Here is a 26,283-nt window from a genome sequence, read left to right on the forward strand (position 1 = left end):
ATGAAAGGCCATTGAAATGCAATTAAAGAACTCCTTTCTTACCTGGCTCTAGGGAAAAAGGAAGGAGCAGCCACTGAGGGGTCACCCAGGTAATTCAGCAGAGACAGTCGTGAGCACCAGGATCTCCAAACTCCCCAAAGCAGCGCTCAGAATTTAACAAGATTTAAATCTGCACCCACTCTGAGACCCCGGGACCCGCACTCGGGAGCTCTCCCTCCCCCCAACCAGCCCCACAGCAGCAGAATTGAGCTGATTACCTTGGATTCCCTCCCTTAACCACCAGCCTGCCTGAAGCCAGGCAAAACCAGGCAAATGAGGGCGAGGATGAGATTTTCAGAGACAGCAGAGTCAGCTCCTGTTCATTAACACTTAGGGAGCTTTAAACATTTCCCAGCAGTGTCATTGCTGTTCTCTCTCTCTCTGGTGACAGCCTCTGCTGCTGCTCCTCTCCTCTCCAAGCAGAAGTCCAAGACAAAACAACAATAAAATCCTACATGGAACCTAACACAGCCTCCCAGCAGTGCACACACTTTGCTGGGACTTATTAACCAGCTTGTTCCCTGCATAATCGGTTTGCACTTCAAAGCCTCTGCCAGCAGACAGAGCTAAACGATGGTGTTCAACTCAGTCATGCATAAAATTAATTAGTTTGGGGGCAGGACAGTGGATATTGGTTGTCAAAAGTTGGGATATTAACGCTGGATGGGGTTGCTCAGGTCCCTGGGGACCTTTAACTTCCCGAGCAAATCCTCGTGCTCTGAGATTCTGGATGTGGCTTTTGAAGTGGGGTGGATGGGAAGAGAAGTGGTGGCTTCCTGCAGGGGACAGTTCAGGAATGCCAGAATTGTCCCTGGAGGAGCAGAAGGCTGTGCTGGTTCCCCACAAAGGCAGAGGGATTGCTCTCACACTTGGATAAATGCACATTTGCAAAATTAGACACAGGTTAGGTCAAACATCAAGAGATGCTGCAGAAACCCCCCAGCATTATAAAATGATAGAATTCCAGAATGGTTTGGGTGGGAAGGGACCTTAAAGCCCAACCAGTCCTACCCCTGCCAAGGGCAGGGACACCTTCCACTGTCCCAGATTGTCCAGCCTGGCCTTGGACACTTCAGGGACTGGGGCAGCCACAGCTTTTCTGGGCAAGCTGATAATAATTCCTTTTAATTCCCCCCAGAGAGGTGCTCTGCACCTCCAGCTGTGGCTGAGACATCTGGCAAAGCTGTCTCCAGGCCAAGGTTACCAAGAGGTGGCCAGAGAAGCCCAGGGATTTCTGAGCCCCTGGCCTGGGTCCTGTTCCTCTCAAATCAGGAGAAGGGAAAACAGCATCTGGCTCATCCCCTGGTGCAGGTCACTCCAGGGAATGGCCTCTTGTCCCCAGCATCTCTGGTTCCCTCCTGGGGTAATCCTGTCCCAATTAGCTTTTGAGGATTTAAGAATTAATTTAATTATTTTTAAGTCTCCCCATCGAGGCCAACGATCCCAGCCCCTGGAGCTGGAGGACACTGGGGCCACTTGAGCCTCACTTGGCTCAACACCAGGGGTTTAGCAGCGATTCTCACCTCTCATCTCAATCCAACACTGAGCTGTAAATCTGCCCCAGGGCTGCCTCTCACCTTGGTGTGACAGCAAGGTGGCTTCATTAAACCCCAGGGTGGGGTTTGATGCCCTGGATTGATGGGAATCATTTGTGAGGAAAGGCAAAGCTCCCCAGACAGAGCCAGGCACAGAATATCCATAAAAACAGGGATCTGGATGGGCCCAGGAGAACCAAACACAGAATATCCATAAAAACAGGGATCTGGATGGGCCCAGGAGAACCACAGACAAAACCCCAGCCAGTTTGAAAACAGAGCTATGACCAGAACATGGACTCTCTGCATTTGGGGTGGTTTTTGGGGTTTATTTTGTTTGTTTCTTTGCCAATGAACCTAAGTAAAACCTCAAACACACATAAAACCTCAAGGCACAAGCCCCCCAAGCATCTCTCTCTCCCATCCCCACCTAAACCAGGCTCTGACTCCCGAAATTCCCCATTCCAGGGGGAACCCAGGCTGCAGAGATCCCACAGACAATCCCCACATCCTCGTGTCCATACAGAAACCCTGAGATAAATCACCCCTGGATGATGGTTTAAATCACCTGCGTGAATTTTTTTTTTTTTTTTTTTTCATTTTCCAGACACCAGTGGAGGAATCCACGGGCTGTCTCTGTGGCTGGGGTGAGGGAGGGATGATCCATCACAGCCAGAAATGCAGGTGGCCAGCCCAGCTGAGCTACAGGTGACAGAGCCGTGCACTCGACAGGCTCCAAAATGCCATTTTTGGGGGCAACAATTCCCATTTGCAGCAGGGTTAAACACATCCCCACGACCTCTCAGATGTGTTGGCCATGTTAAATTATATTTTTTTTTTTGGAGGCACAAACCGACTGCCACATCGTGATCCAGCCTACGGCTAAAAGAATTCTCTCCACCTATGGAAAAGAGGTGTTGCACTCCCTTGGGTTCAGCGTTATTAGGCACTTAGAGGCACCAAGGCAGGTTGTTAAAAATCAGATTTGGAGGAGGATTCACCTACTCCTATTCTCCTATTCCGTGCTGCTCGGATTTCTTGGCTGACAAGGAGGATGAGGTGAAAGGATTTCTTTTATCAGAGCTCTTGGCCATCGGCTTTGCCATCAAAGTCACCGTTCCTTCTTCTCCCCGCTGAGAAATCCTGGTCTGGAGAGGCTCCTCAGAGACTCTGCTTTGTTATTACAAATACCGGTCCTTCCCAAAAGAAATCAGACCTTCAACTTCACAAGGAAAAGTAAAAAACAGAGATGCAAAGGCAATTCAGCTGTTGGGAATTTTAAACCTAATTTCCCACAGAGCTGAGCTCCGGGAGCACTGGAGCACATCCCCGAGCTGGGCCAGGAGCATCCCTGCCTGTCACACCGACATGAGCAGGAATTATCCCAAATTCCCACTGCAGCAGAGCCCGTTCAGCCTCCCAGATGGTGGGAAAGGTGTCCAGGGGCACCTGGGACAGCCCAGGGCCAGCAGAGCTCACAGCCAGGAGCTCCCAGGGGCAGAATCCATCCCCAGGGCTGGCTCCACCAGTCCCTGGCCCCACATGTTCCTCACCCCTTCCCTTTCCCCAGAGCTGGTCCCACAGGTTCCTGCCCCTTCTCTTTCCCCAGAATTGACCCCAAATGTCCCTGTCCTGGTCCCACAGGTTCCTGCCCCTTCCCTTTCCCCAGAATTGACCCCAAATGTCCCTGTCCTGGTCCCACAGGTTCCTGCCCCTTCCCTTTCCCCAGAACTGACCCTAAACGTTCCTTCCCGTGGTCCCACAGGTTCCTGCCCCTTCTCTTTCCCCAGAACTGACCCTAAACGTTCCTTCCCGTGGTCCCACAGGTTCCTGCCCCTTCCCTTTCCCCTGCAGCACACTCTGTGTCCCCGCTGTGCTTTGTCACCTTCCCCGCAGACACCTCAGCCTGGCAGGGGATTAAGGAGCATTAGCTGCCTCCCGAAGGCTCCCATCCCCTCGCTGCCTGTGCCAGCGAGCCCAGATGGAGCAGATTGGGGATTAACTGCTCTCGTTCTCCCCAAAGGACAGGGAGGGGGTGGGTGGGAGCAGGGAAGGTCTCCCCAGCATCTGGGAGCTGGTGCCCATTTCCAAACAAAATCTTGGCACAGCAGGTTGGAGAGGATTTTTGGGGAGGTGTCACCTCTCACCATAAACCACTGGGGTTCTCCAGAGGGCTGCAGCTCCCTGTTCCCTCCAGGGAGAACGCACCTGGCGCAGCATTTTTGGGATGCAGAATCGCGGTGCTCCGCACCCGAAACCTCCAGCCCGGCAATCCCCACCAAGGCAACATCACCGGAGCACGGGAACGAAGCCCGGAGAGCCGGGAATGAGGAGCCAAATCCAGGGAAGCTCGCGGTGCCACATCTCCATCCCCTCTGCCCGAGGGCAGCAGCAGCGCTGGAGCTCCGCGTTCTGCTCCTCCTGCAGCAGCCAGACCCATCAGGGCTCTGTTTCCAAGGAGATTTTCACACACTCTGATGGGGAAAAAATAAAATAAAATAATAATACTACTAATAAAGAGTACCCAACACATTTCGTGCGAGCTGGAGGTTGCAATTCCTCTGGCGCTTCTTATATGTTGAGCAGGGCGAGCTAAACTAGGAGTGGAACTACAATAACGAGTGTTAATTTGGGAAGAAAAGAAAAGAAAAAATGTGGCAAAAAAAGCAAAGGAGTTGCTCAAATGCCTGAAGGGAAGCAGCACTTCAGGGACCAAGCCTTGGTTCCGTGAATTTGTCTCTCAGCACAAAAGTCCCTTGGCTCGGCACTCCGAAGGATTTCAGGGTTAAAATATCAGGTGTGGAATTCCCAGTGTTTTAATTATTTAACCCCCTCGCCAGGGAGCTGCACAACCTCTGCCGAGTTTCGCTGAGTTTTCTCTGACCCTCAAACAGGCGAACACAACCTCTCATCACCAAGCCTTGAACTCGGGGTTCAGATTCCTGCCGAGGTTTTCCCCACGATTCATCATTCCCCAACACATCGCCCCGAACCAGCTGCTCCTCTCCTCTCCTCTCCTCTCCCCTCCCAGCCCTGATTGATGCCTCTCCTACCTGGAGGGTGATGGGATCTGAATAACCACGGAATTTCCATCAGGGAAGGAGGGGAAGGGGAGCCAGAGCAGAGCCGAGGTCATGGCAAGGTTCTGATTCACTTCCCCCTATACTGGGATATTCAATTAATTCCTGTTTTAAATCCCTCCCGCCCCAGAGCCCTCCAGCATCCCAGCGGGATAATTCCAGCCCCAATTCCAGCTGCAGATCCCTGAAGTATCCCAAGCTCCCACCCTGCCCCGAGCTGCCCGTGGGGCTCAGCCCTGCCAAACTCATCCCCGCACTTCAGGACCAGGGAGTCCAGGATATTTATTTAAAATATCACAAACCAACCCATCTCTCCAGGCTGTACGGCCTGAAAATCTCCTGCACAAATCAGATTTTCACCGCATAAAGCAATTTACAGGACCTAAAGAGCTTTTTCCAGCCTGGCCACGTTGTCAGTGTACCTGGATGGGAATTCTGTCCCAGGTGAATCTTCCTTTCCCCATCTGTGCACACAATTTTCCCCCACAGTAGAAGACAGGGAAAAGCCATTTGTTTCCAGCCTTCAAATGTAATTTTGGTTGTTGCTTTCTCTCTTTTTTTTTTTTCTTTTTTCAGTATTGATTTTAAGGTTGTAAAGCTCTGGCCGTGTCTGGTTTTTAAATGCTAATGACGGTAACAGGGAAAGGAGATGAGGGAGCAGGGAAGGAAATGGAAGCATTTCACAGCTACCAAAGCCTTTAAACATCCCTGGCTACACAAGGAAACCAACAGGGAGAGCTTAAGGATGATAAACAAGTAATTTGCTATCCTGAACGCCTGTAGCTTCAATTTTACCTCTGGCAATTTTACCTCTCTTTAAGCAGGTTTCCACACATGTGGGTCAAAATGAAAAGACGCAGCAAAACAAGAAGGGAAAAGTGAACTCTAATGGAGTTATCAGCTGCAATAACAGCCGGGGCTGGATTTGTTTTATTCAACAGAAAGCTCCTGATACTCATTACCAGCCTGGGAGGCTTTTCTGGATCATCGCAGGCACAGGAGGCTCCAAACCCCACTGCTGTGGGGTCAGTGGCCTCTGTGGGGTTTCACTCTGATTCTGGGGATGATTTGGGGAGGTTTGGGGTGTTCGAGTGGCCAGGGCTGTCCCAAACCCCAGGAACACCAGGCAGGATGAGAGGAAGGATGTTTTAAATTCCCAGTTTGGGCACAGCCCCTCCATCAGCAGCATTTGGGGCCCGGATCCTTTAAAAAGCAAATCTTTGGCACAACCCCCTCAGCTTTTGTTGCTCTGCTTGCCAATTTTCACAGCTTCCCATGGATTTTCCATGAAAATTCTCCTTCTGCCCAACGAAGTCCCCACTCTGGGGCACTCCCCATGTGCTCAGCATATTTATTTATGCTCTTTAATATTAATAAGGAGCAGAGGTTTTAATTAAGTGCAAAAAACCCAAATCTGAATGAGGGAATGGGGGGAGGAAAAGGTGAGGCTGGAAAAGGTTTCACTTCTGGCATTAAATGCTGGAAGCTCCTCTTCAGCCCCAGGTGAACATTTAAAGGCAGTTTAACATTTTTGGGGCATTTCCTGAGATTTTAGAATGGACCAAGACTGGTTTGAGTCCTTTTAGACTCCCAAGCAGAGCTGCACTCCCATTCCCTGGTCCACAACCACCCTACAGGGAAATTTATTTCCCCCAGAAAGACACCACAAAGTGGTTTTGATGGGAGCGCTTCACAAACATTGCAAGCCACAAACAAAAATTAAAATAACAACAAGTTTGCAATAAATTTGGGAGGAAAAAAAAAGACGAAAGACAGGTCAGCAGCAAGAGCAAGCTGGGCTTGGGAGTCTCACTTATGTATTTTTATATAACTGAGTTTATATTTTCAGGAGGTGCAGGGGGAGCCCATTCATGGCTTCATTTTGACAGAGAGTTGGCATTTAATACAACAGGAGATACCAGGAATTCCCAGCCCTCATTACTGCCCTCAGCCTTTCCAAGGAGACAACCCCAGGATGCGCCGGAGCAGTTGCAACATCATTAATTTTATGGCATCTGAACCAGCACAAAATGACCAAATCTGGCTTTTCCTGACCCGAACCACAGAAAACATTTCAGTGATTAAATGCTAAAGACAGCCCAAGCCCGCTCCATGCTGTCAGCAATAAAATTTAACAGCATCACATACCACAGATGAAATATTTCTGTTGAGAAGGCTGCCAGAGCAGCGCACAAACCCGAGCCAGCACATTTTATTTATTTAACCAGCAAGCTACCCACAAAACAAAGTCACCAGGTGCTGTGCCAAATGATTGAGCAATCACAAAACCTCTGCCTGTGCTGCCCAGAGCCAGCACGAGGTGCCAGCTGTGACAGGAACAGCCTTTGCTGCGATCTAGAGCTGCCAAAAACCAGAATGTAATGCAGCATTACCCTGATAAACCGAATTTAGCAGCTTAGAAATGCAGTGATGTGGTCCCTGAGCCTTTCCCAGGGGGAAGGGAAAGGTCCTGGGAGTTTTCACCCCAATTCAGGGCTCACCTGCAGCAGGAAGATCGGGGAGCACAAGGCTGAAAATCACCCTGGTGCCTCTCCCTGGACACAAAAAATGCATTGCCCAAAACCTGGAGGGTTTTCCTCATCCTGCAGCTCCTGCAGCCTCTGCTTCCCAGGCCTGGTTTAGGGAGAACAGCCTCAACTGGGACCAGACTGGGCTGCCCAGGCAGTGCTGGGCTATTTCTCACCTGGGCACTGAACAACCCAGAGCCTTTCCCAGGCAGGAATTCCATGCTGGAAATCCCAGCCCTGAAACCCAGGAGCTGCTGCTGGTGCCTCAAAAAGTTCAGCAAACCCACAAATGAAAATGAGTTTATTTTCCATTCCCTCTGCTCAAAAATAATAAAAAAAATCCTTTTTGTGGTGCTATCTCTACCCCTAAAGAAAATTGAATTTCCAGGTTCCAAGGGTGGTTTAATTGTGAATTAGCTCCATTTTCCTCTAAGCACCTTTAGAAAAGAATTCTCTTTGTAACTAAACTCGAGAAAATCTGGAGTAAAAGCACTGACTGCAAGGAAATTGCACCCAAATCAAAATGTTGCCAGGAAAAAAAAATAAAAAGACTTTGCCCTCAAAACCCACTCAGTGTTTCTTTCTCTCTGCACACTCTGCCTTTCCATCTCTGCTTTTCATTGCTTTGTAAGTTGCTTTTCTTTTTTTTTTGTGCACTGCCCTCTATTAATCTTCCTGAAAAATCAGACAGCTGATCACAAACACAGAAAATTACATTATCCACCAAAACACTTCCCATCCACAGCACCTCCACCAGGCACTCTCTGATGGGTACTTTATATCCACAGGGCCTCATAAGGATGAATGTCTTTTAATTAGACACAAACTGAGCTCATTTAGGGTTATTAGAGGTAATCTGCAAATTTATTCAGCAAATAACAGCTTTTTTTAACATGGAATTTCCATGGAATATCAGTAGCCAGGGAGCCAGAGAAGCAGAGCCACGTCCAGCACGCACCAGGTGAGACAAAGCCCACGCCAGGTAATTTTTTTGAATTACTTCTGGCTTCTTTTCCCCCAGAGAAAAAGAAAAAAAAAAAAGGTTGAAAATAGATTAATTTCACTTCTTCTCGTCATAATTTAGCAGGCCAGCAGGGAAAACAAAGCCTGGATGTTGCCAAACAGAAGTGGAATTTTGTGGGAAGAGACAATCTAGGTCCAGAAAAAGGTTGGAAGGGAAGATGAGGAGGTGCCCAAACTCTCAGGGAGGTGAGATCCAAGAGCCTTTCAGCTCCAGACTCACCTGGATTTTCCCCACTGGAAAAAAAAAAAAAAAAAAGCCCCATTTCCCTATCAGGAAAAAAAAAAAATCCAATTTTTTAATGCCATTTGCTGTGCCCTCATGCCACTGCCCAGTCCCTTTCCCTCAGCTCTCACCCAGCCTTGCACAGAGTCTGGGGCATCTTCCCTCCAGCATTGCCCTTCCCATGGATTTTTCCCAGCTTTTTGGAGAAAAAAAAAAATGGGGTGAATGCTGGCGACTGTGCAGAACCTCACTCCCCATTTTCGGGCTGGTTTTGTGCCAGATGGAGGAAAACAAGAGAATTTTGTCTTGTGCAGTGTCTCAGGGACGATTCCCCATCCCCTTCCCGCAGAGCAGGGATCAAAGGAGGCAGCCCCGGGCTGTGGTGACAATAAATGAGATTTCCAGAGACTCCCCTGCGGGGCTGAGGCTCAGCTGCACAAAGCAGGGGATGTCTGGTTCCTGCTGTGGGGGACCCCAATCCCCTCGTCCCAGAGCAGTGAGAACCCAGCAGGAGAAGCCCAGGGCAGAAACTGGGGAGGTCTGAGGCTGCAGACCAAGGGCAGGTTGTCCCCAGCAGAAGAGGGGACACAGGGGACAAGCACAGCAGGATTTCCATCTTTGAGAACCCCGTTTGGTAAAATCCTCCTGGGAGAGCTCCGGAGGGGATCAGCACTCACCTGGTCAGGGCAGCGCTCAGCAGCAGAGCCGGGGAGGGACCTGCGGGAATGTAAAACCCAGCCCGGGGTGTAAAACCCAGCCCGGGGTGTAAAACCCAGCCCGGGGTGTAAAACCCAGCCTAGAGACGGAGCCCACACTCGAGGACACCGGGGAGGGACCTGCCGGGGTATAAAACCCTGCCCTGGGGACATCGAGAGCCGCCAGCGCTCCCCGTGGAGACGGGGCTGGGACACGCTCACCTGGCTGCTCTCCTTGGGATGGAAAAGCCAAAGGGATGCAGCCCCTGCAGCGTTTTCTGCTGCTTTTAAGGAGAATTTCTCTTTCCTCTCGGATTTACCTGCACAGGGGATGGACGAGGCAAGCAGCGCAGGGAGAAACAGGGATTTGAGAAGGTTCTGTGGAAATGAGAGAAATATCAAGGACCGAACCAGGGATTTGGGAATGTTCAGTGCAGAGAAGCATCAAGGGCTGAAGCAGGGGCTCTTGCACATCTCTGCTCCACAGGAACATTTTCAGCCCAGGCAGAGAAGGAATTGCAGCTGCCTAACGCAGGGTTAGTGTGAAGGGGACAGGGGACAGACCTGTCCTGGTGTTGGGGACTGCTGGAGAAGGCACATCCAGCCAGGGCACAGGAGCTCAGGGGCAGCACTGGGGACACAGGGGAGGGGACAACAGGACATCAGAGAGGAGCCTTGGAGCTGTGTGCTCCAGCAAAGCCTCCCGGAGGGATGGAGCCAGGCTGGGGCTGGAACAGCTCCCACCAGAGCCCACCTGGGCACGGCCAGGGGCTGCAGAGCCTGGCAGGGGACCCCAACCTGACAGTGCTGCACACCCGGGACGAGGAGCTGGCCAAGGCTGAGGTCGGGGTGCTGGGCACCATCCTGGCCGTGGCCACCGTGGGCAACCTGGGCGTGCTGCTGGCCACGTACCGGCTGAGGAGGAAGATGAGCCGCATGCACCTCTTCATCCTGCACCTGGGGCTCACCGACCTGGGCGTGGCCCTGTTCCAGGTGCTGCCCCAGCTGCTCTGGAAGGTCACCTACCGCTTCCTGGGGCCCGACCCGCTCTGCAGGGCCATCAAATACCTGCAGGTGCTCAGCATGTTCTCCTCCACCTACATGCTGATGGTGATGACCCTGGACCGCTACCTGGCCGTGTGCCACCCGCTGCAGTCGCTGCGGCAGCCCAGCCGCCAGGCCTACGCCATGATCGGGGCCACCTGGCTGCTCAGCTGCCTGCTCAGCCTGCCCCAGGTGTTCATCTTCTCCCTACGGGAGGTGCGCCCGGGCTCGGGGGTGCTGGACTGCTGGGCGGATTTCGGCTCCCCGTGGGGAGCGCGCGCCTACGTCACCTGGACCACGCTGTGCATCTTCGTGCTGCCCGTGGGCGTCCTCAGCGTCTGCTACAGCCTCATCTGCCACGAGATCTGCAAGAACCTTAAGGGCAAGACCCAGAGCGGGGCCCCTGGCACGGGGGGAGCCGGAGCTGCCGCCCCCAGCCCCGCGGGGAAGGGCGGGCAGCCCTCGCGGGTCAGCAGCGTGCGCACCATCTCCCGCGCCAAAATCCGCACGGTGAAGATGACCTTTGTCATCGTGGCTGCCTACGTCACCTGCTGGGCGCCCTTCTTCAGCGTGCAGATGTGGTCAGTGTGGGACGAGGACGCTCCCGATGATGGTGAGTGGTGGGGGGGACTGGGGCACGGAGCGCTGGGAAGGCCAGGAATGCAGTTGGGTTTTTAATAAATATGAGCTGTCCTGTCATCTCGTCATTTGAAATAAGAAATCGTGGGGAAGGCTACAGATTTCCTCACAGTAATGCTTATAAAATGTAATTTTCAGGGTTAAATCATTCCTTTCAGCAGAAAAAAAACCCTGAGAAGTGACAATTTCTGGCCATCGTCCGTAGGGATGTGCCAAGACAGCTTTGCCATGTGTGTCTTTCCTCTCCTCTGGGAATTTTCAGAGGTTTCAGAAGTGGATTTCTGAGTTCGTATGTTGAATTTGTTTCCCTGTAAATCTTCAGTAGCTTTCCTAACAGTGGAAGGGGTTTCACCCAAGGTTGAAAGTCCTCTGGGAGATGCTCTGGACAACAGAGAGGCTGAAGGAAATCCCAGAAGCTGCTGGGTCTCACCTCTCAGAGGTGCAGAGCCTGAAGGGTAGAGCCGGCTCTGTGAACATTCCAGCTGCCAGGAATGCCAGGGGGCCGGGAATGCGAGCCAGGAGAATCCCCAGGTCCTGCCCACCGCCCACCGCCCAGCCCCCGGGCATGTTTCATCTCTCCCTCTTGCCTTGCCAGACTCCACCAACGTGGCTTTCAGCATCACCATGCTGCTGGCCAGCCTCAGCAGCTGCTGCAACCCCTGGATCTACCTGTTCTTCAGCGGGCACCTCCTGCAGAACTCCGGGTGCTGCCGGGGCTGCTGGGGCAGCCCCCGGGCCGGGCTGCGCAGACCCAACTCCACCGGGAGCCTGTGCAGCAGGAAAACCACGATCCTGAGCCACAGCCACCAGGCAGGGCTGCCCCTGCATGGGGACAGCGCCAGGGAGCTGTACCCGCCCTGCGACGAGGGAGCGACAGAGTCGGGCACGCTCTAGGCTGCGGCACCGCCAGGTGTGGCACCGCCAGGTGTGACACCTCCAGCTGCGGCACCGCCAGGTGTGGCACCGCCAGGTGTGACACCTCCAGCTGTGGCACCGCCAGGTGTGGCACCGCCAGGTGTGACACCTCCAGCTGCGGCACCGCCAGGTGTGGCACCGCCAGGTGTGACACCTCCAGCTGTGGCACCGCCAGGTGCGGCACCGCTCGCTCTGTCGCTGCAGAGCGCCGCTCTCCCCACCTGGTGGCACCGCGTTTTGCAGAAATCCGACTGTTTCACCCCCAAAAGCGTGGCCGTCCGCCTTGTCCTGGCTGTCGCACACGCCGTGTGCGCTGTGACCGCCCGGGGATGGACAGAGCCCCTCCGGCCGCTGCCTGACCACAGCATTCCCCCCCCCTCGTGCTTAGGGAAACTTCTGGCTGCTCTCCTCCGGGAAGGGACCCTGAATCCTCCGGGAAGAGGGGACCCTGCATCCTTTGGGAACAGGGGACCCCAAATCCTTCAGGAACAGGGGATCCCGAATCCTCTGGGAACAGAGGACCCTGAATCCTCTGGGAAGGGGCCCTTCATCCTCCAGGAACAGGGGACCCTGAATCCTTTGGGAACAGGGGACCCCAAATCCTTCAGGAGCAGGGGGCCCTGAATCCTCCAGAAAGGGACCCTGCATCCTTCGGGAGCAGGGGATGCTGCATCCGCAAAATCCTCCTGGAGGGACTGGAGCTCTGTGCTCGCAGCTGCCAGCAAAGCAGCCGGAGCACGGCAGGCGGCAACGCGGCTCCATCTGCTCCAGAGCTCACCGCCGCTTCCTCCTCTCACGCTGCCCCCGCGGGGCTGCGGAGCTCCCCTGGCCTGGCAGTGCCCCCCTGCCCCCTCCGGGTGACCCCGGTGCTGGGCACAGCTGTCCTGCGCCGCTCTGTGCCCGCTGGAGCGCCCCAAATGCGGCTCTGGCACCCCCGAGGAGCTGCCGGGAGCAGCCCTGGCCCTGCTCCAGCTCAGCCGGGCACGTCCTGACTCCTCCTGTGTCCTTTTCCCATCAATTCTCCCCCGGCCCCAGCCCGTGTCCAGCATCCTCTGCAGCCTGGCAGAGCTGCTCTCACGCTGCTGCTGCTGCTGCTTTTGGCCGATTTTGCGGGGATCAGGGATCCAAAACCACCCGGGGCTCGGGGAGCAGGGAACTCCTGCTTCCCTGCATGCCAGCCCGGCCCCTGCCCTGCTCCCAGGACTGTTCTGTGCAGGAATAAATCCTGGAGGAGGCAGGAAAGAGCATCCATTAGCTCTGGCAGTCGAGCTCAAAAGCTGCTGAAGGTGTTCCAGCAAAGGTTCCAAATTCCCTGTGAGCCATGGGCATTATTCCTTCCACTACCACAGGCTAAAGCTGTGAAAATAAGACATTAAGAGTAAAATATTTTGAAATCTTCAATATTTTCACTTTTTATTTGCCAGGCATTTGAATCAGATTTCTCAGAAGCTTCCACTCACTGGTTTTGGCCTCAGCTCCAGTTCCATAATCACACCTCTCCCGGGTTTTCCAGCGTTGCCCAGGAATTATTGGGGTTTTTGAAATGTTTTCCTTCACGTGCCCTTTGAGTTGGGCCAGATCTGCACCACAAGGTCATGAAACCAGGAGTGCCTGGCTCACCCTGCCACTGATTGATCCCAAATCAAATGTCTCCCAACCTTCCATTGAATCACAGCATTGCTGAGCCCATTTAAAACACACTTGGGGCAGATCCAGCACTGAGGAAGGGGGGCTGTGCTGGGAGGCAGCAGCTCCATCCCCCTCACACAGCTCCCACTGGGGCACCATTCCCATTCCCAGGCACTTTGGAAGTTTATTTCTGGAAAATTCTGAAGTAACAAAATGCAGAGTGAGGAGCAGGGACGTGGCCCAGGTGGGGAGAGACCAACCCCAGGACCTGGAGCAGGGACAAAGCAAAAGGTGGGAGACAGGGTGAGGGAAATGCCAGTGGAAAATCTGCATTTAAAAGGATTTTATGAGGCTGATGAGCAAAGAACCATCATTGAGAGGTGCTGCCAGCCAGCTCAGTGGGGATTTTGAGGATCACTGCATCTCCCTCCCTGAACTGCCCACTTTGAGGGTGGGATGTTTCTTTGGCTTTCACCAAATGAGGGAAAAGAGCCAGGACACAGAAGGGGAGAGCTGGTTGCAGCCGGGCTGGGGGGAACCCTGGGGAACAGTGCTGCCTTTAAGGAAAATGCCAAGGAAACCGTGCCTGTGGGTCAGGGTGGTACAAGTGGTGCTGCCCGTGCCAGGCAGTGCCCCAGGGGAAGGGGACAGTGCCAGCTGTGCAGCTGTGGGGGCTCTGAGCAGCAGCACCCTGGTTTGACAGCTTCACCCTGGTGTCACAGCCTCACATCGGTGTCACAGCTTCACCTCGGTGTACTCCACACCCTTGGATGCCCTGGTGCTGGAGAAAGGCCAGAAATTCATTTTCTTCCTCTTTGGGTCCACGTTGACATAATCCATCCCAGTCCTGATGTTCTCGTAGTCCTGGGCAGAGCCTGGCTCGTGGCCTTTCCCTGGGAACACCAGGGATGTGTAATGGATGTTTTCCCCTGAGCCAGGGCCCTGCAGGAGCAAAATGAACCCCAGGTCAGGCTCCAGCACCCACCCAGGAGCCTTTGCCCTCAAACCCATGCACCAATTCAGGCAGGTGTGCAATGGGTTCGGTTGGAAGGGATTTTAAAGCCCATCCCACTCCCCCTGCCATGGGGATTTACCCTTCCACTGTCCCAGGTCCTGTCCAGCCTGGTCTTGGACATTCCCAGGGATCCAGGACCAGCCTCAGCTTCTCTGGGCACACTGTGCCAGGGCCTCCCCACCCTCAGAGACAAGATTTTGTCTCCTAATCTTCCTAAATTTTCCAGGGATGCTTCCCTCTGAATGGGGGACACTGGAATGCTGTGTGTGACAGGGGACAACAACCACCCCAGCCATAATTCCACAGTTATTTATGGAATTTCGATGTGGTTTGATGGATTTGCCCCTCCTGATGCTGCTCTGGGGTTCTGGAGCTGGACACAGCCCCAGGTGGGCTGGGGATGTTTTTGCCCGTGGTACCTGAGGGCAGGAAGGGTTGTCCGAGTCCTCCGAGGTTTCTGAAGATGTGTCACTGCTCCCTTAAAAACAGGAAACATTTACCACCCCAGCACTTCCCAGCGGCTTAAAGGGCAAAAAGAATCACGGGAGAAAAAGCAAACATGCTCAGGAGTGAAAATTCTGATCCACAGAGCATCAATTTGATCCTTCCCAGCCTCACTTCCCCGGGAGAAACAAACGGGGCAAGGAGAGCCCAGCTGGGCAGGAGCGATGGGAAGAGCAGGCAGCTCCTGCTTGGCCCTTCACCCACCCCCTGCTCCCACCCCCGGGGCGTTCACAGCTCCTCAGGAAGAGACATCACTCAAATGCCACCCAAAAATTCCCACCCCTGTGCCAGGACAATGTCCTGTTGCTGCAGGAGCCCCTTACCTGCATAGGCTGGTGGTGGAGGTTGTGCCCCAGGTTTTTGAGCCCCGGGTTTTTGTGCCGTGTCCCCTCCTGGTGCCGAGGCTGGAGCTGGGGTTGGGTGAGGGCTGGGATGCTCCCCGGGGCTGTTCCTCACCTGCATCCCGCAGCAATGCTGGGCTGTGACCAAGAGGAGAGTGAGCCCTGGCCCTGCTGTGCCCAGCACACCCCAGCCCTGCTCCCCCAAATCATTACTGCTGTGCATTGCAGCAGGCTCATATCCATAAATCCAATTACTGAGGCGATCCAGGGCCCTTTTCTTCCACCAGGAGAGGCTCCAGTGACAAATCACGGTGGCAGGGCCTCTTCATGCAAGTTTGGAATGATTTTGACCCAAAGCAGAGCTGGGCTTTGTGCAAATGTGAGCAGCAGTTGGTATGAAAGAATTCCGAAATTGCAGCTTCAGCTGAATTTATACTCTGCGAGCTGGTTCTTGGTATTTTCCCAGCACTTCAATTAAAGAGCAATGAAAGAAAATGGTTTTGAAGCAACACAAGGTCGTACAGCCCTCGCTGATGTGTCCAACCATGTCGGCCACAGCTCGAAGCCAGCCTGGAGCAGCAGCTCTACAGCTCAGCCCTGCCCCTTTCCCATCCCACACCCGGCCCCAAACCAGGGAATCACCAGAGAAAGCCGGTTTTTAATTACCAATTTTCCTGCTGAGCATGATGTAAAGGGCCAGCAAGAGGAGAGCGTAGAGCACCAAGGTGACAAGTGAGGCGGCAGCAGGAATCCAGCTGAACAAGAGAAAAGCATCCAGTGCCACTGAAATCACCACATTCTTGTCAACCCCCCCCTCCCGCCCCCCTCCGTTGCTTCAAGGCACATTTTAGACTCAGATTTGCTGGGAGCTTTTGGTTTTACTTTTTTGGTTTTGGAGTGATGTGCCCCAAAATGCGGTGCTTGGTTTTTCAAGAATTATTTGAGTTCCTTTCCCCTCGTTTTTGGGGGCCTGTCTCCAGAAGGGTTTGCAAAAAACTTGTTGCCGGGGGGGATGTGGTGCTGGAGGGGAGACAGACATTACAGGCATGATGGAATTATACAATCATGGAATTATGGGGTGGGTTGGGTGGGAAGGGACCTCTGAAGGTCACTCCCTGCCACGAGCAGGGACATTTTTAGCCAGACCAGGCTGCTCAGAGCCAGGCTGGGCTGGTCCCAGGGGTGTTTGGAGGGCTCTGTGCCCCGGGGTGCTGCACTCACCACGGACAAGAGCTCATCCTCCTGCTGAGGTGTCTCCAGGGTCTGGGGGGGCACACAGAGGCAGCAGGATCTGGTGGCAACCCAAAAAAAAAATGCTCCCATTGAGCCTCACGCTGCTCCACACGAGCTGGAGACCAGGCTCAGCGCTTGGAAGCAGTGGTTGGATGTTGCAGATGTGAAATAAAGGCTTTTTATTTTATCCCAGCCCTCCCCCTGTGAGAATTCCTCTGGTTCACACCCTCACAGAGCTCTGTTATCACTGAATTAATGCCTTTATACACGGTTGTATCTGAGACTCGTCTGGACTTCCTGGGCTCCACTGCAACAGAATTGAAATTTATTCTTCTTGCTTTAATCCTCTCTCACAGTTGTTTTTTTGGTTTTTTTTTTCTTTTTTCTCTTTTTAATCCACAGGAAAAAAAAAAAAAAAAGATAACTTCAAGATGAAGAAAAAAAAAAGCATGGAAAAAGTAACCAAAGGAAGGTCGTGGATTGGTGTGAGTCATGGTCCAGACAGAAATATCAGAGGCCCTCCAACACCTCAGTGTCTGAAACACCTCCGGTTTAATACTGGGAGAGCTTCAGTCCCAGTGAGGTTGAGAGGGTTTAAGGCAGAAAATCAGAAAACATCAATTTCTGGGCTGGACCCCTTGTCTTAGGAATTCTGGCCATAACACTCAAGAGATTGATAAAAAAAATAGGAGTGCTAATTTTGTGAAAATAGCAATGGGGTATTCCTTTTGTGAGCTTTCACTAGCAAAAAAGCACTTTAAATCTTCCCTCAGTGTTATCCACTCACTATTTATAAATGGCTGATAGGGAGAGATCTTCAGCTGAGGCTTTGATACCGTGATTAAAGCAGCCGTGATAATTTGATTGATAGACTGATGGATAAATTGATAGAGCAAAGGCATTATTCATCCTGTGAAGCAAATTCTATCATTTCCTCTATGACACATTTCTGAGCCTAATTCATCAAAAGCTTTCCTGATAACCACCAATCTCCTGTGAACCCACTCATGCAAACAGTTTGATGCCTGCCAAGCTGAAAGTTCATTTTTTTGCAGGAACTTTCCCCCTCCCTTGCTGAACAAATCTGTCCCCAAATATCCTTCTCAAAGGGCTGTCACTCTTGAAAGGTTCATTTCCTACTGAGGGGCAGGAGATGCTGCAGCAGCAGCAGATAAGGATCTGAAAAATTATCTGTTCAAAAGGAAATTGCAAAATAAGCCCCAAATCCAACTATCAGCAGCAGCTCCTGTGCTGAGATGGGTATGGTGAGATGGATATCTGGTGGGTATCAAAAAATCTGATTTGAGACAGCAGCCAGTGAGAACCTGCACCAAAAGTGCTTTTTTTTGGGTGTCTCAGGGAACTTCTGTGAGCCTGCAGCCCTCAGCACTTCAACCCTTCCTCAAGAAAATGCTGAAATCAAAGCTCACAAGGAGCTGCTCCTCAGCTGGGCAGCGAGGGGTCAACCTGAGGCATCTGCTAAAGGTGCCTGAAAGCTCCAGAATGCCCCAAATTATTTTAATCCCACTTAAGCCAGGCTCAGCTGGCCCACTGGAGCTCGGGATGGCCCAACACGTGCCCAGGGGGATCCCCAGCCCAGCTTTTCTCCCGCTGTTCCACCCCCTGTTCCCGTGCCAGCGCGGATTTACCTGGGGCTCAGAGCTTTCCACACCTTCCCTTCCCTTCCCCACGGCTCTGGGGCAGCTGGGGCCGTGCAGGCAGCAGGATTTGGGGTTGGGGCCGTGCAGGCAGCAGGATTTAGGGTTAGGGCTGTTCCAGCAGTAGGATTTAGGGTTGTGCAGCAGCAGGATTTGGGTTTGGGGCTGTGTAGGCAGTAGGATTTAGGGTTGGGGTCGTGCAGCAGCAGGATTTGGGGTCGGGGTCATGCAGCAGCAGGATTTAGGGTTGGGGTCATGCAGCAGCAGGATTTAGGGCTGTTCTAGCAGCAGGACTTAGGGCTGTTCCAGCAGTAGGATTTAGGGCTGTGCAGCAGCAGGATTTGGGGTTGGGGTCATGCAGCAGCAGGATTTAGGGTTGGGGTCATGCAGCAGCAGGATTTAGGGCTGTTCCAGCAGCAGGACTTAGGGCTGTTCCAGCAGCAGGGTTTAGGGCTGCTCCAGCAGCATTTTGGGCTCTGAGCGGGTCCGGCGGCGCGGCGGTGCCGGATGCGGTCACGCTCTGCGCCCGGGTCAGAGGCACCGAGCACACGAGGTTTCACGACACCTCCCCTCTGTCAGAGACCTCATTTAAATAGATTGGGATGTCTCTCTGCTGCTCTGCAGCTGTTCAGCTCCTGCACCCCTCCACCAATTCTCCATCTTCCATTTTGTCCCAAAATTCAGCTGAGCTTCCTTGGGCCGAGCGGTGTTGAGGGAGCTCAGCCCAGCTCAGCTCAGCTGCCACCCAAAAAAGAGCTCTGGGTGCTTCCAAGCAAACATTTTCCACAGGGATGAAACATTTTGCACCACCTGGCTCCGTGCCTGTAGAGGGTGGATGGGAAACTCTGGAAAATGTTCTGCAAGCTCTGGGTGGAAGCAGATCCCATCCTGAGAGTTCCCAGGAGGTTTGGGGGGTGCTGGGCTGCTGCTTCATAGGAACTGTGGGGTCTGGAGCTCTGGAGGTGCCCTGAAGCAGCCCAGCCTTGTTCCTGGCAGAAAGGAACAAGAAATTCCCTTTTTTTTCCAAGGTCCTTGACTCATGGTGCCTGCTCGCCTTTGAACACCTCCACAGCAATCCTGTGCCAGGGATAAAACATCCCAAAGAATCCCCCTGGATTATCTAAAAGCAAAGAGAAGATCTCAAAAAGCATCACCTACCCTTGGAGCTGCATCACAATTTCCCAAATTCCCCTTCGTCCCTGGGACTGTTCTCACCATCCATCAGCTCCATCATCAGATGTTGGTCCTGCTCTCCTCACATCTGCTGAGTCTCCCAGGTAAATATTTTGGGGTTTATTTAACCGAAACTTGCTTTTTTTGTTGATTTTTTTCAGGTGAAAGCTTGCTGCTTCAGCCCTTTCAAGTGCTCAGTGGTGGATAAACAGATTAACAGGTGGGAGAAGTGTCTGATAAAGGGAGGAAAAAAGGTTTTTTCAGAAAACCCTGCTAGGGCACGACATGAAACAGTCAGGGCAGTGGCTCCACTAAAGGAAATGTGTAAAAAGCAACACAGATAACACATTTTTAGCCTGAGAACAGTTTTTTTTAAAGGAGGAAAATGCTTCACACAGAGCTGGTGAAAAGTACTTCTACCACCCAAGGGTCAAAAGCTATTTCTGATGCAGCTGAGGGCAGGTGTGTGGCCCTGGAGGGGTGGGACACAGCTGGGGACAGAGGCCATTCCTTTCTTACTAAACTGGAACATTCCAGGAGCTGGGGTCACCTTTCCTCAATTTCTCCCCAGCAGCTCTTCTGAGGTACAGCTGGAATATGTATCAAACAGAGCCTTTTGGACCCAATTTTCTGGGCAAATCCAGTCCAGTTGCTCCCAAAACATAGAGGGGGGGAAAAAAACCCACTCTGTGCTACTTGAAATAAAAATTTTGAAGTGCCCCTAAGTGGTGAGCTTTTAAAATTGCTTCTGAAATAACTCAAAAGTCAAAATAGATTTGCTTAGCTGCAAAAATTTCTAAATGAAAGGTCTGGCTTCATTATGACTTTCATCTTCCTATTTTAATGCTGAATCCGCTGCCAGGAGTTTGCAGATTATGATGATCCAATTGGGGAATCTTTTCCACAGAATAAAATATTTCACTTAAAGTGTTTGGTGTGTCTGTGCTGTAGCTCACCCTCATGTTTATCTCCAAAGCCCAGTGACCCTTCAGGCTGGGTTTTCTGATAGGATTTTTGGGTTATAAACCATGTCTGGAACAATCCATTTGCTGTTTTCAGCTGATCTGGCACTTGCTGCAGCTGCTTTTGTTTTAGGAAGTTTCTTTCTAATCCATGAATATGTGATTAGGACAAGGAGGGAGGCTGTTACATTAAACTGCATCTCAAAAGGGGAAATAAAGGATAAATTTGTATAAAAGCCACTCGGTTAAAAAAAAAAAAAAAGTATTTCAGCATGGGGGAATGCAGGGAATTTTCATTTGTTTTGGAGAAGCAGCTGCATTTGCCATCGGCATCAACTGTGCTGTGCCCAATGTTTTCCTGCTCACATGGAGAAATATTTCATGGATTTTTTTTTTTTTAAGCTTAATCTGCCCTCAAAGCTGGGGAGAAGAGGGGCCTGGCAGCATCTCCAGGGATGGGGACACAAGATCCTGGTGACAGCAGGATGTGACTCAGCTGTCCCCAGCCACCCTTGGTACCTGTGCCTCACAGATGAGGATTTTAATTTCCTGGGCGAGGGCTTTAATTAGATAAAATTTAATTAGATAAAACAGGCTTGCTGGGACAAACAAAAAATTGAATAGCATGGTGCTAAACCCTGTTAATTGTGTGAGTGAGGCTCGCTGAGCAAAACACCCCCTTTAGCATCCACCATCAGTTATTTTAGTGCCAAAACCACGGAAAATAAGGACAGCACAGCATCATCCCGGGCCTGGGAGATGGTGGCAGCAGGAAAACCCTCACCTCCCCCCCGTGTCTGAAGGCTTTATTTGTTCATCAGCATTTTCTATTTGCACTGGCAGAGGTTTTCATGGCAGCGTCCTGGGTTACACAAAACTCAAAGGGGATGAGCCCATCAGTGCCTGCAAAGCACCAGGGGACTGGCTCCCATGGGAAGCTGCTCCTTGCCGGCCTTTGGAAGGGAAAGCTGGGGACTCCCAGCCGTTCATCACGGCTAATTAGTCTTTGCCTTTTAAAATCAGGTCGGTGGATGATGGTACAAGAACATCTCTTTCCTGCACCTCCCTGCAGCTGCCGGGTTTGGGGCACCTGGGGTGGGGCTGTGGGGTGAAGGAGAAGGGAAACGTTCCCCCTAAAGAATCTGGGGGGTTTTCTACCAGTGGATAAGGAACTGGTGCTGGGATTGGGACTGGTGCTGGGATGGGGACCTCGTTCTGCTTCCTCTCTCTGAGACCTCCACTGCCCCAAAATCAGCCAAACCCACCCCTGCTCAGCTCCCACAGGTCCCCCAGCACCGTCCTCACCCTGAAAAGCAAACGTGACCCCGGAGCTCCCTCTCAGCCTCACCTGGGCCGTGGCCAGTGATTCATTGTGGGTGCCCGAGGCCGGTGTTGACTCTGGCAGGGCAGATATCGAGGCTGGCACCGTGGTTATAAGAGCGGCACCGCGGCGCTGCCGGAGCGGGCACAGCCACCGAGCCACGCCATGAGGCACCTGCTGCTCCTTGCCACGCTCTGCCTGGCCCTGGCCAGCACCCTCAGAAGGTAAGGGGGGTCCCCAGGGTGCAGCCCAGCTCCCCAGGGACTCGGGGGTTCACTGCCAGGGCTGGGATGGATGGATGGATGGATGGATGGATGGATGGATGGATGGATGGATGGATGGATGGCAGAGCTCAGCCTGGCACCCTGCGTGGGGCTCTGCCACAGTGGTGGCACCACTCTGGCATTTCTGGGTTCTCCATTCCTGGCAGCAGCAGGACAGGTCTGCAAAGGGGTCTGTGCAAGCAGGGAGGGCAGGAAAAATCCAGCCTGGATTTCCCTTGGCGCTGCTCACCCTGCCCAGCCCCAAGGTCCCTTCCCTCAGCGACACTGAGCTGCCTGTCCTGTCACTGCCAGGGCCAGCTCTGTCCCCTAAAACACATCAAGTGCCCCTCTTTTGCTGTGCCTCGGCTGGAAATTGCTGCTGGGAGTGGGGGGGATGTGGGCTCTGAACCCTCATCCTGGTAGTGCTGGGACCCTCAGGGTGGGCACAGGGAATGCAGGACCTGGGCAGAACCTCCATGAGTGACCAGGACCCTCAGGGTGGGCACAGGACATTGGGCAGCACCCACAGGAGTGACCAGGACCCTCAGGATGGGCACAGGACATTGGGCAGCACCCACGGGAGTGACCAGGACCCTCAGGATGGGCACAGGACATTGGGCAGCACCCACGGGAGTGACCAGGACCCTCAGAGTGGGCACAGGACATTGGGCAGCACCCACGGGAGTGACCAGGACCCTCAGGATGGGCACAGGACATTGGGCAGCACCCACGGGAGTGACCAGGACCCTCAGGGTGGGCACAGGACATTGGGCAGCACCCACGGGAGTGACCAGGACCCTCAGAGTGGGCACAGGACATTGGGCAGCACCCACGGGAGTGACCAGGACCCTCAGGGTGGGCACAGGACATTGGGCAGCACCCACGGGAGTGACCAGGACCCTCAGGGTGGGCACAGGACATTGGGCAGCACCCACGGAAGTGACCAGGACCCTCAGGGTGGGCACAGGACATTGGGCAGCACCCACGGGAGTGACCAGGACCCTCAGAGTGGGCACAGGACATTGGGCAGCACCCACGGGAGTGACCAGGACCCTCAGGGTGGGCACAGGACATTGGGCAGCACCCACAGGAGTGACCAGGACCTTTCTCCCTCTGCAGGGTGCCCCTGACCCGGCGCCGCTCCCTGCGGAAGCTGCTGCGGGATCGGGTCCGGGATGAGGATCGGGATCAGGATCGGGATCAGGGGCAGCTCTCGCACCTCTGGAGAGCCCAGGCAGGGCTGGACATGAGCAGCGAGGCCTGCGCCGCCTTTTTGGAGACCAACGAGCCCCTCATCAACTACCTGGATGTGAGCAGGGAGGCTCACAGGGAGGGGAGCACCCTCACTTTGCCCGGGCAGATCCCAAACGCTTCCCACAAATCCCACAGCTCCAGGCAGTGCCAGGGCTCGCTGCCTGCCCGGCCCTTTGTCCCCAGGAATGTGAGGATGAGGACAAGGGCAGGCACATTCATGGCAGGCACTGCCTTCCCCTCCCTCCCTGCTGCGCTCTGCCCACCCTCCCGGAGACAGATTTACCCCAAAATTCGAGTTACACGCTTTTCAGAGCTCCGGGAGGTGGAGGGAGCTGCCCAGGAGAATCCCATTCCCCAAAGCCCTGCCTGGTGATGAGGGTCCCCTCAGGACCCAGCCTTGCCAGGAGGAGGCAGAGCCCTGTACCCACCATGCTGCCTTTTGTCCTCTTTGCCCTCAGTTCCTGCTGCTGTTCCTTAAATATTTGTCTCCTTTATTCCACCTGGCACGGCCTGGTTGTGGCAGATCAAACACTGAGCCCCACCCCTGCCCTGCAGACCCCCCCAGACTGCGTTTTGCTGAAATTTTTGGGTGTGCTGGTGGCTCACGGTGCTCCCTACCCCTCCTCTTTGGCAGATGGAGTATTTTGGGCAGATCTCCATTGGGACCCCCCCTCAGAATTTCACCGTGGTGTTTGACACGGGCTCCTCCAACCTCTGGGTGCCTTCTGTCTACTGTGTCAGCAAAGCCTGTGGTGAGTGAGGATCCTCTGACCCCAAACTGGCCACAGGCCACCAGCCCCAACGCCTTGGGGACCCTCCTAACAGAGGTGACAGAAATCCAGGGGTGAAAACAGGAGGTGACAGCTCAGCAAGGCACAAACGTGGCTTTTTGGGGCTGTCAGTGATCAGCCAGCCCCAGAGAGCCCAGGCTGCTGCTGTGGGACCAGAGCATCCCTGAGCAGCCCCAGTGGGAATTGGGGAACGGGGCTGGATCCTGCCTGAGGGGCTGCTGCTGGCTGCAGCCAGGGACAGCAGTGCTCATCTTGGGATTCATTAAATGCTGCTCATCCTTCTCCCCCTAGCAACCCTTGCAGCCTTCATCAGATTGAAATGGGAGAACTTTTCTGCCCCCCCTCAAAAATCCTCAGCAGAGCCCCCATAACCTGGAGTTTTGCTGGCACCATGGCTCACCATCAATTTTGCCTCACTGGGGGCTCCTGGCAACTGTGGTCATGCAAAAAAAAAAAAAATTTAATAAAGTATTTCTGGTGACAGATCCCATCTCCTTCCCCAGCTAAGCACACCAGGTTCCAACCAACGCAGTCCAGCACCTACCAGGTGATAGGAACTCCCTTCTCCATCCAGTACGGCACCGGGAGCCTGACAGGGATCATCGGATCTGACCAAGTAGCCGTGAGTGACCTTTGTGTTCCCCTGCTCTGGATGATGTACCTGTACCTGCCCACAGACCCAGCACCCCCCAGAACCCCCTCCTCCCTGCAGGTCGAGGGTCTGACCGTGAGCAACCAGCAGTTTGCAGAGAGCATCAGTGAGCCGGGAAAAGCCTTCCTGGATGCTGAGTTCGATGGGATCCTGGGGTTGGCTTATCCCTCCCTGGCCGTGGATGGGGTCACCCCTTTCTTCGACAACCTGATGGCCCAAAATCTGGTGGAGCTGCCCATTTTCTCTGTCTACATGAGCTCGTACGTACATGGCTTTGCTCTGGGGTGTTGCTCTGAGTCTGGCATCGCTATAGGGAGCAGGAGGGGCTGCTAAAACACAGATATTTTACTGAGATAGTGAGGGGGTCTTTGGTACCAGATTGAGCATTGCAGACCTCTAACCTTACAGCATTTGTGGGGAGAAAGGAGGGGTAAATCTATGCCAAATGGACACAAAAATCCCTCATGTGTCCTCCTCCCTGCAGGAACCCCGAGTCCCCCCAGGGAGGAGAGCTGCTTTTTGGGGGCTTTGACAGCTCCCGCTTCACAGGGACCCTGAACTGGGTGCCAGTCACCCAGCAGGGGTACTGGCAGATCCAGCTGGACAAGTGAGTGATGCTGGGCAGGCAGGGAGGGCAGGGCTGGGCTGGCAGAGCAGGACAAATCCCTCCTGCTCCTTCTCTTCCAGCATCCAGCTGGGTGGGACAGTGACTTTCTGTGCCAACGGCTGCCAGGCCATCGTGGACACGGGGACATCGCTCATCGCCGGCCCCACCAAGGAGGTCAAAGAATTGCAAAACCTTATTGGGGCTGTGTCTGTGGATGGAGAGGTGAGAGCCAGGGTGGGGACAGGAGGGGACAAAGCCTTGGGGACCCTCCCCTGCTGGAAGGGACCCCCCTGGGCATCCCCTGAGCCCCCGGCTGTGTTCCAGTACGCCGTGGAGTGCAGCAACCTCAGCGTGATGCCCGACCTGACCTTCACCATCAACGGGCTGCCCTACACGCTCAGCGCCCAGGCTTACATCCTCGTGGTATGGCTGTGGCTTCCTCAACCCCAAATCCCAGCTGCTCCAGTGGCAAAGGGGGCCCAGCCCTGTGCCAGGAGCTGGCAGCGTGTCCCCAAGGGTGACAAACCCCGCTGGCTTCTGCTTTGCCACCGTTCCCGGGTGTTTCCATGTGCACGAGGCTCTCGGCTTCATCCTCAGCTTTCCATTTCTCCTTCCTCAGGAGTATGGTGATGACATGGCCTTCTGCACCAGTGGCTTCCAGGGGAACGACATCCCCCCTCCCACAGGACCCCTCTGGATTTTGGGTGATGTTTTCATCCGTCAGTTCTACTCCGTCTTCGACCGTGGCAATAACAGGGTGGGGCTGGCCCCTGCCGTCCCTTAGGGCTGTGACATCCACGGGGCAGGAGAGGAGTGGACCTTGGCAGAGCAGTGGATGTCACCATGTCCCCCTTGGTGTCCCCAGGGGGATGAAGGCACTCAGGGATGCAGCTGAAGAGCCCAGCCGAAGTTCAGTCCATGCCAGGACACTGTGATATAAAAATGTCTCGAGCAGCTCCGTGATCTGCTCTGCACATTCTCTGTTTTTGAATCCTGAGCCAATAAAACCTTTAATAAACCCGAATTTCTCATGCTTCTGTCAGCAGCAGCCCAGTAGAAATCCTGCACATCTCAAAGGGTTACTCTGGGGGTTAAATCCTCCTTGTCCGTGTCCTGCCCTCCTCGTTGGGTGATCCGTGGCACTGCCAGGTCTGCACTC

General features: G+C 53.7%; 2 protein-coding genes across 3 annotated transcripts; both read left to right on the plus strand.

Annotated features, from left to right (window-relative positions):
* Window positions 1-9,834: 9,834 nt before the first annotated feature.
* On the plus strand, window positions 9,835-11,700 carry AVPR1B (arginine vasopressin receptor 1B). The gene is made up of 2 exons (XM_062509607.1): window positions 9,835-10,780; window positions 11,402-11,700. Exons 1-2 carry the CDS (start codon window positions 9,835-9,837, stop codon window positions 11,698-11,700), a joined length of 1,245 nt encoding a protein of 414 aa, XP_062365591.1.
* Window positions 11,701-21,722: 10,022 nt separating this feature from the next.
* CTSE (cathepsin E) lies at window positions 21,723-25,908 on the plus strand. Of its 2 annotated transcripts, none has more exons than XM_062509421.1 (10): window positions 21,723-21,781; window positions 22,940-22,988; window positions 23,025-23,129; window positions 23,709-23,826; window positions 24,369-24,487; window positions 24,578-24,777; window positions 25,002-25,124; window positions 25,205-25,346; window positions 25,449-25,547; window positions 25,744-25,908. In XM_062509421.1, exons 1-10 carry the CDS (start codon window positions 21,723-21,725, stop codon window positions 25,906-25,908), a joined length of 1,179 nt encoding a protein of 392 aa, XP_062365405.1. The 2 variants fall into 2 exon arrangements, with proteins under 2 accessions (XP_062365405.1, XP_062365406.1); XM_062509422.1 differs by lacking the exon at window positions 21,723-21,781 and adding an exon at window positions 22,802-22,861 and having other exon boundaries at window positions 22,914-22,988.
* Window positions 25,909-26,283: the final 375 nt, after the last annotated feature.

Source organism: Cinclus cinclus, chromosome 27 (genome assembly GCF_963662255.1).
Source record: "Cinclus cinclus chromosome 27, bCinCin1.1, whole genome shotgun sequence".
In the NCBI taxonomy this organism is placed as follows: domain Eukaryota; kingdom Metazoa; phylum Chordata; class Aves; order Passeriformes; family Cinclidae; genus Cinclus; species Cinclus cinclus.